Here is a 16,267-nt window from a genome sequence, read left to right as displayed (position 1 = left end):
GCTCATTCGCTGTCTGCTGGGAATTGTGTTTGTTAACCAGGAGCTGTAATCCCACCCCAAACCCCCTCACTCGCCTAATCTCATTATTAATCCCAGTGCCTCGATTATCTGCATGTTCCTCCTTCAATCTTGGGCCGTAATCTGTTTGTGAATGTTGGGATGTGTTTGAGTTTGGGTCATATCTGAAAGCCTCCGGTATAGAAATCTTTCTTACGGCAGTTTTATCTTTTATTATCTCTTATTGTACTGACGTGTTATTTTGTCTCCCTTCGCTTATCTTGTGCTCTCTTATTTTTTACTCTTCTCTCCTTTTACTCTTTTCTCTCTGCATTGCTCTGCTGTAACATTTTCCTAATTTCCATAATTTTTCTTCTCCCACTTCTATCCTCATTTTCGCCATCCCTGACACCCCATGACTCGCCTCCTCTCCTCCTCTGAACCTGGAGAATCACACAGCAGATGTTACAGAGCTCAGGTACCGGAGTGTGATTGAAAATGTGACAATCATACGGCATCTGTGTCTCAGGGTTGACACCTTTGCCTGCCTTGCCCTGTTCTCCACTGTCATCTCTTTGGCTGAGACTTTACAAAGAAACATTTTTGGCACTTTCATTCTGGTCCACATTCACTTGTCACAACAGATATGCAGCATGTGGTATTTTAAAAACAGCAAAAACTGCATTTAATCATTCACAAACTCATTTTTCAACATTTTCATTTATGTTTAGGCTGTTTTTCTCTCTCTCTGCAGTTTAGGGTAGGCGTTAAGAATAATATTGCCAACAGGGAAAGATTTCACTGTTCAAAACACTGAGTTTCAAAGGATTCCAGAAGTTTCAATTAAAGCAAAATGTACTGTTTATACAATATAGGAATTTAGTAAAATCTATGTAATCATGCCTCATCAGCAACATCATAAAAATGTGAAGTTCATCCTGTCTAGTCTAGTCTATCTGCTCTGTCAGTATGGTATCCAGGTAATAATCCAGACATCTTAACATGCAAAGCAATGCAACATTGTTTGCAGATTAGATGAACAGAGTGAATGGGAGGTGGAGAAAAATGTCCACATCTCTAATAACTGTGTATTTGTCTGTGTTTGCGTGCATGTGTGTAATCCAGGGATTATCCAGTCATCCTGCTCTGGACCAGTGGTGAGCCACATTACACGCTGGCTCCTGCCTGCCAGACTGAAATCCTGCACTTTTCACTCACTGCTTCTAATTAAATGAAGCTGAAGGGTAAAATTAACTTCTACAAGACATAGTGAGAAAGCTTGGTGGACGTGTGTGCGATAAGACATTGTGTTCATCTGCTCTCACATATGTTCAGAGGGAGTGTGTACTGCATGTGTGTGGGGGGCTGAACATGCTTATCCGTGCTGGTACATCAGGGTTAAAAAGTATTTGAACATCTTAAGCACAGCACACCTGCAGTAGCAGCCGCTACAATGATTTTTTCTGTGAAAATTCTGCTGAAGTCTGATGCATGTGTATGGGCTTCACTGGTTCCCTGCTGGTGTATGGCAAACAGAGACGTTGCTCTGCACATTATCATTTCAAAGCTGAAATCTGTAATTTATTAAAGCATTCATCATAATTAAAAGTAAAAGTCAAACTGAAATGATACTTTTCAGTGTCACAAGGTGGTTGGGGAAAGTGTCTGTGGAGTGGCAGATCAGTCCGATTTTTAAAAAAGGGGACCCCAAATGTGTGCTCCAATTAACAGGGAATCACACTGCTCAGCCTCCCCATGGAAAGTTTGGGGAGGAGCAATGTAGATTGGATCCTGGTTGTGGAACAGTGGATCAGCTGTGGGGGGTCATGGGAGTTTGCTTATCTAGTCAACATGTCTTTCGATGACATGGAGAAGGCTTAAGATTGTGCAAGTCCTTGTATAATCAAAGAGAGAGCTGTTCTTGTATACTTGGCACAAAGCCAAGCGTGTTTTCAGTGGGTTTGGCCTCTGCCAAGGTTGTCACTCGTCCAGATTGGGGACCTCGGAATTGCGTCTCTGCTTTTTGCAGATAATGTGGTTCTGATGGCTTTATCGGACTTTTACCCACAGCGTGTATTGGGGGTGGGGGGTGGGGTGCAGCTTGAATGTGAAGCAGTGGGGAGGTGAGTCAATGCCTCCAAGTTTGAGGCCATAATTCTCCACTGAAATACATGGCATTGCTCTCTCTGGGTTAAGAGTGAATTACTGCTACTGAACTGAGAAGTTCACATAGCTTAGAGTCTTAATCATGACTGAGCCCTAAAATGAAGCAGAAGATAGACAGGTGGTTTGGTGTGGTGTCAGCAGTGCTGTGGGCATTAAGCCGGTTTGTTGTGGTAAAGAAGGAGCTGAGCTGGAAGGCAAATACCTCTTTTTACCAGTCAACCTACGCTCTAACCATTACCTACGGTCATGAGCTTTTGGTAGTGACAGAGAGAATGAGAACACGGACTGAAGCGGCCAACATGAGCTTCCACCGAGGATGGCTGGGCTCAGACTTAGAAATAGGGTGAGGAGCTACAACACCTGGAGGGAGCTCGCAGTAGAGCTGCTGCTCCTCCCGGTCAGAGGTGCCAGTTGAGATGGTTCCAGCAACTGACTGCGATGCTTCCTGGGTGCCTCCTATCTGAAGCACTCTAGGCACATCCAACTGGTAGGAAGCCATGGGGTAGACCCAGATCATGCTGGAGGGATTATATCTCATCTGACCTGAGAATGTCTTGGATCCCACAGGGCAAGATGGAAAAGATGGAAAAGGTTATTGCAGAAAGATGTCTGGAATGCTTTGCATAGCCTGCTGCCCCTGCAACCTGGCCCAGAATGAGTCGATGATAATGGACGGATGGACGGACGAACGAATTGATGGAAATAAACATGTTTTGTTGTATTCTGCCACAGCATACAGATCTGCTGTATACTTGATATGAACGTTGTTTTTTTTTAAGAAAAGAAAATTCCCCCCCACAATTGAGAAAGGTATGCTGTATGTTTTGTGCTACATTCAGCTTTGTGATAGCACCCGTGTCTGTCCATATACAAGTGAGAATGATGTTTTGTCCACATAGATACAGTTAATAATTTAATTTCAAATTGACTTGCACAAAGCAGTAACTGTCAACACTCTATCACTGGCTGACAGTGACACTGACTAAGTCAGATAACAGCTGCAACAGAAGACAAAAGACAATTCTGACTTCAACCTACATCAGCTTTTATATGTCCTCTCTATCAAAAAGCATGGGCATGTCTTGAATTGCTACTTGGCTTGCCGAACGAGCTACCAAAAAACATCCAGTGAGAGAGGTGCTAACATAATTTGTTAGGCTGAATAAGTAATTAGCCACTCAGTTGTAGAATATTTGTTAGTTAAAAAAAAACTCGGCTAAGTAAAAGAACAGTCAGTTGGTCAAAAGTATGGCTCTTATTACTTTGCAGCCACTGCTTAAAAATCTCTGCATCGAGTTAATTTACTGTTACCAGGGCAAGTTTGATCACATTGAGTCGTACACGTGTTGACTCGTGTGTGATCACAATTTTTATCACAGTGATGTTTGACTGTAAAGAGGGATGTTTTATAACATTTCAGTTAGACTTCAAACAGGGATATTTACTGTTGCGGAACATGCTGTCTATGTGCTGCTATTTAAACCCACTGCCAGGTGGTATCTTGTCTCCTTTCAGGCTGATAATTCCACTTGCATGTTCAAACCAGAACCAAGAAGTGATACAACTGGGGTCATTTTGGTAGTTTCACCCAATTACATCAGCAATAAAAGAAAGATAGTAGACACATTTTTAGGAATTAAGTGGCGTGGCTCTTTGGATGGCAAAGACAGTCAATCGAGCAGACGTTTGGTCGGTCGGTCGGTTGCTTTGGTCTGGACAGAAATTTCTCAAAACCTACTGGATGACTTTACATGAAATATTGTACAGACATTTGTGATACCAAATGATGATCTTCTGACTCGCATCACCAGCAGGTTGACATTTTTTCCTTTTAGTAAAATGTCTTGAAAACGGCTGTATGAATTGCAATGGAATTTAGTACAAATGACCATGGTGCCCAGAGGATAAAACCTAAAAGCTTTGATGTTCCTTTAACTTTTCATCCAATGCCACCAAGAGCTCAAAGTTCCCTTTTATCCAGTCAAATGTCTCAAAATCTAGAGGACAGACTGACATGCATTTTGGACAGACATTAACAGTTGCTAAGAAAAATATCCTGAGACTGATCCCCTGACTTTTCCTTTAGTTCCACCAGCAGGTTGGCATTTGTGGATTTTATTAAAATGTCTTGACAACTATTGGTTTGGCGATCACATTAATGCCAAAGTATTTACAAAAATTTATGGTATTCCTATTTTTTTTTCAGGTCTAGCTTGTGTTAAATACTAACCTGCGGCTAGCTGTTCAAATGAATTTGCATTATCATCTAAACTTGTGTGTTAGTATATATAGCAATTAGCTTTAGTTCTGTCTGCTTGACACTTAGTAATATCTCCCTGAAAAACTAACATGATACCAGAAAACAGAAGTTGCAGTGCTACAAAAAGTTAAAAAGAAAAAAATGAAAATAAAATAAAGCTAACAAGACTACATCGAGGCTGACTCTGGATGGTTTTGCAATCTGTGTTGAAATCAAAACATCATTTTGTTTACCTAACAACTCTGGAGGGTAACAATGTAGAGAATATTTCATCTTTATTCTTGAGCCATTGCCAGTGTGAGAAATGACTCTTCATTTCATCATAACATTCAAATTCTGGAGTAACAGTTGAGACAGTGATAAAAGCTTAGGTCCAGGCATTGGTGTTTCATTTAATTGGTTGCAAAGAGCCCTTCACTTCCACCATTAAAGATCCGAGCCTGAGGACACGCAGAGCATCAGGCTGAATTACACAAAGTTAAATAGGGTCACCATGTCTTCTCTACCACTAGAAGCACCAAAGAGCTTATTTCATCATCATGTTTGTAGATAAAAGGATTTGTTGAAATGCTCTTACCCCACTTTTGGCCTTGTTTACAGAGTGATTTATGCTAATGAAGACACCCTCTTTTAGTTCACTTGTTTGCCGGGGAATTCGAAACAAGAACTGGCAGGATGTGACAGCTAACATGCTAGATTTTTCATCTAGTAGGAGGTTGTGAAAGGTTTGTTTCTATTTATAACGCGAAGAAACACAGGAGCAAACAAGAGCTGTATATGCTGAGTTAGACTCTGCCAAGTATACTTTGAAAATTTCATTTTTCATCTGCAAGTCAGACTCCATAACAGAAGGGAGGCCAGGCAGTTAAACCCTGTCAGGAAAGGCAACACTGATGTCTGCATCCACGGAGGCCTTGTAAACAAAATGCTATAAAAACCAAATGCTGAAAAATCTGAGCCCCTGGCAGTTGATGCTAAATTGAAGCCTGTGCTTTTATATAGGCAATGTGGGGGAAATACACTGCAGTTTTGACAATGAACCATTGGATGAAGGACACGTGACTAGAAGAGTGAAATCTTGGATTTAATTGTCGTACTGTGGAATGTAAGAAAGGCCAGGGAGGGTAAACTGTTTAATATTCCTTAAAAAAGCTGCTTTGTTTGCTGGAAGCTAACCTTTAACTGAACTGTCCAGTTTGTGTTATTTCCAGAGCTTGCAGTTGAGAATAAGGTTTCAGAGTTTATGGGCCTTTCATTTAACCTTTAAAGACAAATCTTGAAAAGAAAAGGGACGGCAGATCGAGATAATATGACTGAATGATCCCATTCAAAATCCTTTGCATGAGCTCACACACTGATTTACTGTCTATATTGAATCTTCCAACGGTATTCAGGGTTTTGTTTGAAGTGTTTTAATATCCCCTCTAAATCTACACTTGTCCTCTAAATTTGGCACACCATAACTATTACATGGGGGAGGATTTGTAAGTTTTGTCTCATATAGACAAATATAATTTCCAGCAATCTCCTTTTCCCTTGTACATCAGCTTGACATTGTGGTATTACCCTTGTATCAGTAATGGTGGCTTCTCTGTCAACATGTCAAAGCCTCAAAGAAAACTCTTGTTCCATTTTCAGCTCATTTCCTGTCTAGCTCGACTTGCTTTTCATGCTTAAGTCTGCATAATTTCCATTTTGCTCTTTTGCTGGGCATGCGAGGGCCCATATGGATGCCCAATACATTTGTATTAAAGGATAAATGCGACAGCCATTCAAGTGTTGAATTGCTGCTTGAGGCCAGGGAGACACATACCAGCTTGGGCATCGGGAGGTTGGTACTAATAAGGGTCTTTTTTTGGCAAACCGTCTCCAGCTGTCTCCACGTAATTTTCCCCAGATTCTAGAATCCAGGAATATAAAGGCCGGTGTGTGTGTGGGAAGAGTTTGATGCGAGGTAATGTGAAGAGTAAATATAATCTTGACGTATCTGTATTTCTTGCTGTATTAAACCATTCTGGTGTTAATACATTTTTTAATACATTACGTGAAGATAGCCTGAAATGAAATTACTGATTATAGAAAGAGTAGCTGAAATGTTCCTCAGCATTCTTCTCTTTTAAGTAAGCCTTGTACTTATTGGTATATCCTCTAGGAAGTTAATTTTAAACTTTGAATCCACACTCCCTCCTCTGTCTTAGAAAAGCAGACATTCATATTAAAGGTTTTCATGAAAGTTGTGGCCCTGATCTAAAACAGACTTTTGCAAAATACAACCAAACCTCACAGTAAAGGCCCAGTTCTAAATTGACCAAATTATAAATAAACCTCAGCTACAGTGTGTTTGACCAAAACAGACTTAAACAAAAAGGGAGCAGTAAAACTGACAATTGTGTTTTGCCCTGCCAATTAAAATGAAACACACAAGTCTTGCTTTCACTTCACCATTCAGTCCGCACAGTACAATCTCCACAGGGAAAATAAAGGATCAATTTACATCACAAAAAAAAGTGTTTCCCTGGCAGCTATGGATAGCTATCTCCAGTTACATTTGAGTATCAGTGTAATTCTCTGCTGTTACTATTCCCAGGAGCAGATATGGTGGACGGTTGAAAAACTACAGTCACTGTGGAAACTGTGGTCATTGGTATGCTCCAAAAAAAAAAGAGAAAAAGCGACAAGAAAATGTTACACTGTTGTGCAAGGCAGTAACGATGAAATTACAATGTGGATGACACTTCTGTCCGAGCACTAAACATTGTTTTACTATAGTACATATAAAGTCTGAATCCCGAATAAGATATCCTGCGTGCACTTTGCAAGTGAGCGGCCTGCTAGGATATTGACAGACAGCAGCCACCCCAGCCAGAGTCTGTTCACCCTGCTGCCATCCTGGAAAAGATATAGACATATCCGCAGCTTCTTTCCCCAGGCTGTGAGAACCCTAAACGAGAATCCTCCACTGCCGTTTTGATATTTTTTTAAACTACTTTAAAAAAGGACAAATCTACCTTGTACCTTGCAGTTCCATGGCAGCATTGGGAATGTTGCATTTCATCCACATCTCTGTCAGAGACTTGATGCAACACTTCTTCATGCCCTGCTGCCATTTTACTCTCAGTCTTAGCTCGTCTATTGTGTTAACAAGTGATTTGTGAGAAGGATAGTGTGTCCCCTTTGACTGAGTTGGGTGCCCTAGTCTTGTCTTGGTTACTAGGAAACAATTATGTTTGATTAGGTTCTACAAGGACCCCTTGATTTAAATGCGGCTAACTTGCTAAGCTATGTTTCCGCTGTTTTGAGCAGAAATCAAAATAATAACCAAGGATATAGTTTCCGATGAGGATGGAAAAAAAAATGTAAATTTTGGTTCTTCTCACTTTTATTGTTTCAGGTCGATGTTCTAAAACTAAAATCATCATATGAATGTGCAACTAATCCAAATAAGACGAGAGAAGTCTTTGGAAAGATCTTGATATTTTAATCTGAGTTGCTCTCAGTTATTTCACATGTGCTGATCTGAAGTCTAATTTAACTAGTTGGAGGTTTTATGCTGTATGCAACCTGAAAGGAATACTAGCTTTGCATTGCACAGCTCAAGAAATGTATTTGTGCAATATGCATTTTGCTGATGCATGTACAGTATATAAAGAGTTTTTTTTTAAATAAATGGTAGTGACTGCAGTCATGTAGTGCCTCAATGACAGAGTTCTAACTTTGCCAAACAAAATAAAGGTGAGCAACATTACATTACTGTTCCAATAAGCAGCCTCAAACATACTAGATGCAACTACATTCTTATTGCACTTTGGCCAACACTGCCAACACCTCACTGTTCAAATTCTAAAAAGTTTCAGGGATGCTGAGCTGTAGCAGCTGTTAACAACTGTAGCAAGGTTAAAAAATTCCCTTCAGCATGAATAAAAATACTAATTGCAACTTCATTTTAATTCACCTCATCTTCAGTTGCAACACACCAGTGAGAAACAGCATAGTTTGCTCTTAATGAGCAAAATAAGTGTGAAAAGACCTGGGAGTGCAAATTAGAAGCTCAGCAGTTATGGGATTATTGCAACATTTGCTGCCACAGTATTAAATAAAAGTTTCCTTTAGTGGCACTGGGCAGGTCGTTCGTTTTGATGTTTTTATTTCTTTCACATTTTTTAATCACTGACATCAGTTCAGAGAGAGTTTGCCTCTAAACTAAACACAACACAGGCACACTCGTACACTGTGGCACACCAACACCACAGGCATTTCCCCTTCATCTCTCCCTCACAGTCTCAAAAGCATTTGCTTTGAGGTCATGTTCACTTCTTCATTTCCTTCTAATTTCTCCATTCACTTCCATCTTCTCCCCTGCTCTCTCTCTTGTTAAATATCATACCAGTCTTCATTAACCAGAGCCAGACATGACTGAATGCTGGAAATGGATGACTTGTTGAGTTTAGGCTCAAGAGCATTGAATGTGATAAAAACTCATTGTCTTTGTGTTGGTATTTCTCTAATTCATACCATTGAACTTCTTTGCAGTTGGGATATAAACAACATCAGCCAAATTGGATTACTACATCACTTCTTTCCTACATAACTTCATCTTAAAGAAGTATTTCACCGATATAAAGAAGGCCCTTACATTAAAACTAGGCTGTCCATGCAGTGGAAAGACACAAACACTTTTGAAATTGTTACTACATGACCAGCTAAAACACAGGAAAAGGAGGCTTTTGCTCAAGAGGTAGAAAGCCTACAACTACCAACATATTACCACCTTATTACCGCACCTGCTGGTGGGTGACATGTTGTGGAAACAATGGCAGCCGGTTGGAACTCCTATTAAAGTTGAATGGTAAGCAAAAACAGGTTTCTGAAAGCATTTGAGGCAAGAAATATGCAACTCAGTAACAGAGTGTTGGTTTATATTTGATCAGCGATCTCTATATCTTTGGCCTCTGCTTTCACTGTGAAGTAAGCAGTATGATGCCCATTTCCTGTTTACAATACGTTTCTGAAAAAAATTTAAGCAAAAAATAGGCAGTGCAGTAACAATATCTTGATTTACATCCAATCAACACTGTCTAGTACAATGGTTTTATCGGATGTGGTCTGTCTTTGAAAGACAGAGAGAAAGGCGGGTGTGTCTCTTGTGTATGTGGCCACATGAAAACGTGCAGGAACAGCCCGTAGTTGGCGCAACAGCACGAGAGCTACTGGTGTTGTGCCAAAGGGAGTGATATCTAGGCATCTAAAGATCATCATACACAGTTTATCTACACATACTACCCAAATGGTTTTGATACAAAGATGGTAGAAAATCAGCAAAGTAGCCCTTTGTGCTTTGCCCACTGTAGTGCCCAGCCATCAGAATTTTCTCCCTGCCCAACTGTTAAAAGAGTTCATTTATGTTTACCACAGTTATCAACCACAATCTCCCATTAAACCAGTCACAACCCCAAACACGTCATGCAGGTGAAACCAACCTGTAATCCGCTCATGGAAAGGAAACTGATGGCGTTGTGATCATTCCCATGGATGTGTGTGTGTATTTCTCTGTCTGAGTTTATCCAAGAGTTACAGCATTTAAAGAGTTAAAGCTAATAAACGCTAAAGCTAATATTTTTTTTTTTGTGTGTGTGTGTGTGTGTGTGTGTGTGTGTGTCAGATCTCTCACATTTGGCACCAGGTTTCCTATTTTTCTACTACAACAAGCATTTTTTTTTCCCAAATTCACTGATGGATGTATACTGTAACTTGTGCACTGCACATGCAGCCTGAATCCCAGTAAGAAAAGGGAAACATGATAGTTTGAACACTGAGTTGAAACTTATGAGTTGATGTTTTTTTTTTAAATTTTTTTTTTATAAAACCTATCTTTAAAAGGCACTACAGCCCCCTCCACACTCCTACTTCTTCTGTCCATGCTATGTACATGCATAACAATATTAAAAAAATAGCCTTAAGATATTTAAAACAATGTTTTCCTTTTTTTCGAGTTCTATATTTGAAAGGTTATGGAAAAGGACTTCTTGAACTTGCCCCAATGGAATTTAAACTGTCTCAACGACCACAAACTTATTTTATACTTTTATTCTTGTGTTACAATGCTTTGGCCTGTGCCATCAAAATTTCAATCTCTGTAACATCGGTGCGATGTTAAAAAAGTTCACATACAGTCCTGTTATCTCAGCTGTTCATTTCATCAGATCTTTAGGTTGTTGTGTGTTCATGTAGGTCAGTTCTGCATCGGCACAGAGACCCCACAACAACAAACTCATGTTTTTCCCAGCAGCTGATGGACAGAAATTTTAAATACTTTCTTGTAACACTGCTTTCAGTGCAGAGTGGGCTACTGGAAACTAAATGGGCCCAGCGTTTGACCTAAAATATCACAGCCCTGGCATACCGCCAGACCAACGAGACCCCCGTGCCAGGCCTAAACATTTGCAAAGTTTGCATAGGACGGCAAGTACAATGTATTTTTTGCCCTTAGGAGCTATGAGCCATGACCCGCCCTAACGTGCCTCTGATTGGCTAGTTTTCTGTGCCTTCTTTGGTTAAACTGTGTTACAAGAGTGGAGTGGCTTCTTTAGAGACAGGGAAGTGTGTGTATGTCAATACAAGTGTGTGTACTGTATGTGTGTTTATGTTTAATCCATGCACTTTCCAAAGTGCATGGATTAAACGCTGATAGTGACTTCACTCATTTCACGTCAGTTGTGTGACACTCAAAACAATTTATCCACTATTTTAGCACGGCAATCATAGACCGAAGCTGCAGCGAGTTAGAGGCTCGCTGCTTCAAGCTGCGAAAAAAGTCACAGACATAACAGCAGCGAATCCTGTCAATTTTCAAAATAAAACACCCTGTGCAGATTGTTTTATTTTAATAAATCAACGACAGCGAGCAATGACGTACGGATCTACGCATGTGTAAACAGTGATGTTTACTCTCACTGGCAGAATAGGCGACGGCAGGTTTACATTACTTCAGTGGGGAAAAGGCAAAGAAGGTCATAGATGAGCTAAATGACCTTAGTACCACCACCCAAAAAGAAAAAAAAACTGTAACACCCACTCCGATATATTCACCTTTTTGTCAAGTGAGCCAGGGAACAAAAACAAAGATGGGAAAGGAGAATGATGCCTTGGTGACATTTTTCTCAAAGAGTGAAGTGTAGCAGTGAATTATACATACTTTTTACTATTTTGAAAATATCTACAGATTATTCAGACATTCTCTCCTGTGTTCACTTTGAAATTGAATGATTGAATATTTCAAAGCAAATGATTAAATTGCTGATCCTCTGTGCCATCAGACTGAAGCCAACCACACCAATAAGTCATCCCAGGCGTCACATATGTTAAAGGTTTTATCGGTGTGTACCACCCAGCATGAAAAAATTCAAAATAAAACACCGTGGGCTCATCTTAAGGTTTGAAAAACTCATATTATATTTATAGGCAACTGTAAGTAATAATTGTACCAATTTTCCATAATTTAGCTACCATTCATATCATAATCGTATCAGTGCATTTCTCCAGTTTAGTGTAAGTACCAACATTGATCCATCCAAGAACAGAATTAACAGATAATCCAACTACACTATCCATCATGTTACATATTGAAGTAGAATACATCCAGAATGACATGGATGATGGCATAATGTTGAAAGGGCTTGCGAGATATAAACCATGTGGCAAAATTTTGTGTCATTTTGAAGCTGTCATGATAGTTGCTTTTGTACAATGTGAAATGAGAAGTGGCAATACACTTATTTTTATACATTAGGATATTCCATTGTACTGGAGTGGTGAGCGATGCTGCACAAACAGTGATGATACCGTTATTTTGAACGGCAGCAATGTGCTAATTTTCCTGTGACAGTTGCACTATGCTAATGAGGTTAATAAATGGACATGGAATAGTTTTGTCATTAGAAAATGTCTTATTTAACTAAATACAGACAATGCTAATATATGGAGATTTATTGGTGCTTTATGTGTACTGTGCTGTAAATAACTCAAGTGCTGCAATCTGTGTGGCAGTTTTTCAGACCCAATGGCCCTCATAATGAGGCTTCAGATGAAGACAAAGGTTAAAAAAATTATCTCAAATTTTAACCTTCATGGACAAGCAACAACAAAGAAGATGAAGAGGAACAGAGAGGAAAGAGAACAAAATATAAAGAGGAGAGCCTCCAGTAGTAAAATAATAAAAAAGCATATTAAATCTGTTCCCTATATTGATTCAACTGTAATACACTCACTAAATAACTCAAAAAAGGGGGGTACAATTATGTCCAAAAAAAGCCTTTGTGCAATCTCCTTTTGTCCAAGTTCACCCTGTCTCAATCTGTTGTCCTCTTAAACCACAGTTACACTCTGGGATTCAGCAAGTAATAAAAGCTAAAATCATTTTAGTGACTTTTTAAGAAAACCAATGAAAGAATGAAATATTGCATGAATGATATATATATATATATATATATATATATATATATATATATATATATATATATATATATATAGATATATAGATATATATATATATATAGATATAGACTAATAAATGAAACAAACTTAATACATACATTAATGTGTTTTTACATATATCCATGCTGGGAATTAAGTGTCAACATAATTTTTCAGTAAAATTAATCCAAAGCGATACTACCACATTTACATCTTAACAATTTCAGAGTATTGTATCATCGTATTCATTTATTCATATGTCTATTTTTAGTCAATTTCCATTTTAGTCATATCTGAGTTGCAAGTTGTCTCCTGTAAATGATTGTCTTTTTTGGTGTGATAAAGTCAGAGTAAAAGGAGAATTGAAGAAAAAAAAATCTGTTTCTGTTTGTAATTCTTGCACACTCTCCAACTTCAGAGCATGCACTTATCAACATTTTGTAATTGGTGACTATAATAATGTAACAGGAATAACTGGAAAACTCATTTGTTGTATAACAAGGAAAAAGTTTTTCTACCTCTCAAGTTATCTCTACCCCTCAGGCTCTATTTTGGGTGTGGCGGTTATTTTTAACTCACCTGTAGCCATGCTGAGTGTCCACACACACGCCACCATTGAAGCAGGGGTTTCTGGGATATGCAGTGCAGGGCTGATGGGACTGCTCTCTGCCTGGGCAGGAGCACATGGCGGTAGATTCCACTGTCACAGACACAAGACTCATGGTCCCACAGTCCACGACCGTTGGTGTATCCCGCACATTCAAAACATTGGTGCAGCCGCCGGCCCCAGCACACTCTGAGCTAGGACACTCATCAACTCGGACTTGGAACACGCTGACCTGCAGAAATGACTGCAGCTAGATGGAGAAAGACAGAGAAGAAGAAACCAGATATTGGCTATTGACATGATATCGGTAAAACACAAGGTAAAACTTTGTTTGTACTTTTATTGTTACATTGCGAGCGTTATCTTCCTTTTGAGTAGTACAGTACAGGGGTGTGTATCCTCATTGGCAAAGGCTCTTATACCTACCGGTAGGAGATGCTAGTGCATTGACAACAATCCTCCACCAGCTTCTCACCCACAAACACCTCCAACTGTGTTCAGTCATGGGCACAGAGAAGCCAGAAGCACTATAGTTTAGTAATGAATCCAGGTTTCTGCAGTAGTGGGCGAGTGCATTTTAATATTTTATATAACTTTATTATTCATCACTTAAAATGTAATTTTAAAAAAGCCTGGATTTGCTACCACATAATGAAACAATACTTGTTAGTACTTGAGTAAGTGTCCCTTTAGGCTCAGGAGCTATCACAGTATTACGGTACACAAAGGTATTTAGAAATCCTGATGGTATGATGTTCAGCACCTTCAAAAATAAAAATGCTCCTCTTACTATTAAACGGATATGGAGATGCTGTACTGAAGATGTATTGTATGTAGTGCACAGCACAAGACACCAGAGGTCAGTCTCTAGTCGTGGAACAGGCAGCTGCACTGAGAAGGAAGGCGACTGCGAGCGCTGGGGTTAGGGCTAAAAAAGCTAAGAGAGCTGGTGGTGAAGTAGCAAACACGCTGCTTGAGTGGTCGCCATGGGCACCAGGTAGTATACCTCATACCCCTGTGAAATGTCAGGAAGGTATGGAGGCATGTGAGTATAGATAACATAAAAAGCCTGCTTCCCTCAATAATAATTCAGAGCATATGTGCCTTTTATGATCTAGGCATGATAAAACACTGTAGAGCTATTATAGTAAAGTAGCTTCAGGCATGACATATGCTCACGGTTTAGCCACTGAAGACTCATGGTTTGGGTTTAGTTTGGCTAAATCTTTTGTTGTTGATTTTTGGCACTTTTTCTGTTTCATTTTAGTTATTAAGTTTAATTTAAATTTCCACAGTATTCATTACTTCTACTAAAAAAGGCATGAAAAAGAGTAGATCTGAATTTTAGTACATTCTGATACAGTCAGGAAGTATGGAAGTCAATTTTCATCAGTGAGATTAAAAAAATGAATTGGCAACTTTTAAAATTTAATGACTTAATATCACAATAACTATTTGAGAGTTTCTCTTATATTAAAATAAAGTTTCTCAATATTGTCGGATAACATAGCAAAACATTGAGATAAGTCAGTCATCATGTTGTTATACTAACTAATTTTGAAATACTACATCATTATTTTTCAGAAAGTCTTTTATTATTTTTGGATACTATGGCATAACACTGAGATAAGTAAGTCATTAAGGTGCTATAACAACTCATTTTGAACGACTCATTATTTTTATAAAGTCTGTTATTATAACAATGAGATATTTATATTATTTTGAGCTACTAAGATATTATTGTTAGAAAGTTGCTCATTAGTTTAAGATATTAGCTCATTATTTCAAGAACAATTATCCATTATATTAACTTAAAGGATCATTTTTCATTACAATTGGAAATGGACTTCAATAAGGAAATATATACTGTGATACCACATTTAACTGTAACACAGGAACATACTTTAGATGTAAGTCCAACATGAATGCAACAAACATGTTAACTGCAGATAGCAGGTAAGCTCTTGATATGTCTGACTGCTTCCCAATAATCTGTGAACATACTTTGATTTTTAATCAGTATTTGATGCATTCCATCTGTACCTGAGCAGACATCCATCCATAATATCAGCTGTTACTGTAAGTAAGTACTGTTGTAAGTGCAAATGTATGCGTAGAAAATGATGTCTGGCTAATCTAGTTTAAACAGACCAATAAACCCATGTGTATACACAACAACACAGCGATTAACAACAGAATGCTGATGGGGAAAGTGTAGGTTCAATGTGAGAATGTATTACAGTACAGTAGGCAGTTTGGGTCTAAGAACTCAAGCTGTTTTTCTGCACTAGTTCCTGAAAAAGTGGGCTAAAAGGTGATGAGGCAGAAAGGAAACTATGGCTCTCCAGGTTGAGCGGTTTGATAAAGCGCTGAAAGGGAAAATGGAAATGAAATTGAATATGTACAGCAGTATTGTGGAGGAAGTGGGTATGTGTCGCTGTGTGTATGTGTGTGTGTGTGTGTGTGTGTGTGTATTCGGATGCGCTGTCCTTGGCTGGTTAGAGTGACACCGGCCAAAAGGATTACTACAGTTTACACACACATGCTTTTACTCCTGTAGAGAAGCCATGCACGCATAGACACACATCTATGCAACACACAGACACACAAACGGAGCCACTCAATGTGAATCTTGCTGAACCGAAAGAGGGTGACTTCATGCTCAATGTTCTGGACTGATTGGACCTCAATCAGTGTGACTGGATTGTGCTCACTAACCATGCAGTTCACATCTATTCCACTTATTCCACCAAATGGCCTGTGCCGCA

The 16,267-nt window shown here is 39.0% G+C and overlaps 1 protein-coding gene across 2 annotated transcripts in view; it reads right to left on the bottom strand.

Annotated features, from left to right (window-relative positions):
• The window catches only part of LOC121943534 (neural-cadherin), a 398,280-nt gene that overhangs the window by 119,304 nt on the left and 262,709 nt on the right, over window positions 1–16,267 (bottom strand). For both annotated transcript variants that reach the window (XM_042487073.2, XM_088081016.1), the window contains exon 26: window positions 13,472–13,749. In XM_042487073.2, coding sequence (XP_042343007.2) covers window positions 13,472–13,749 — 278 coding nt within the window. The remainder of the gene's footprint in view (window positions 1–13,471; window positions 13,750–16,267) is intronic.

Source organism: Plectropomus leopardus, chromosome 1 (genome assembly GCF_026936395.1).
Source record: "Plectropomus leopardus strain MGB_pleo_1.0 chromosome 1, ASM2693639v1, whole genome shotgun sequence".
NCBI lineage: Eukaryota > Metazoa > Chordata > Actinopteri > Perciformes > Serranidae > Plectropomus > Plectropomus leopardus.
This window is presented reverse-complemented; position numbering and strand designations above follow the sequence as displayed.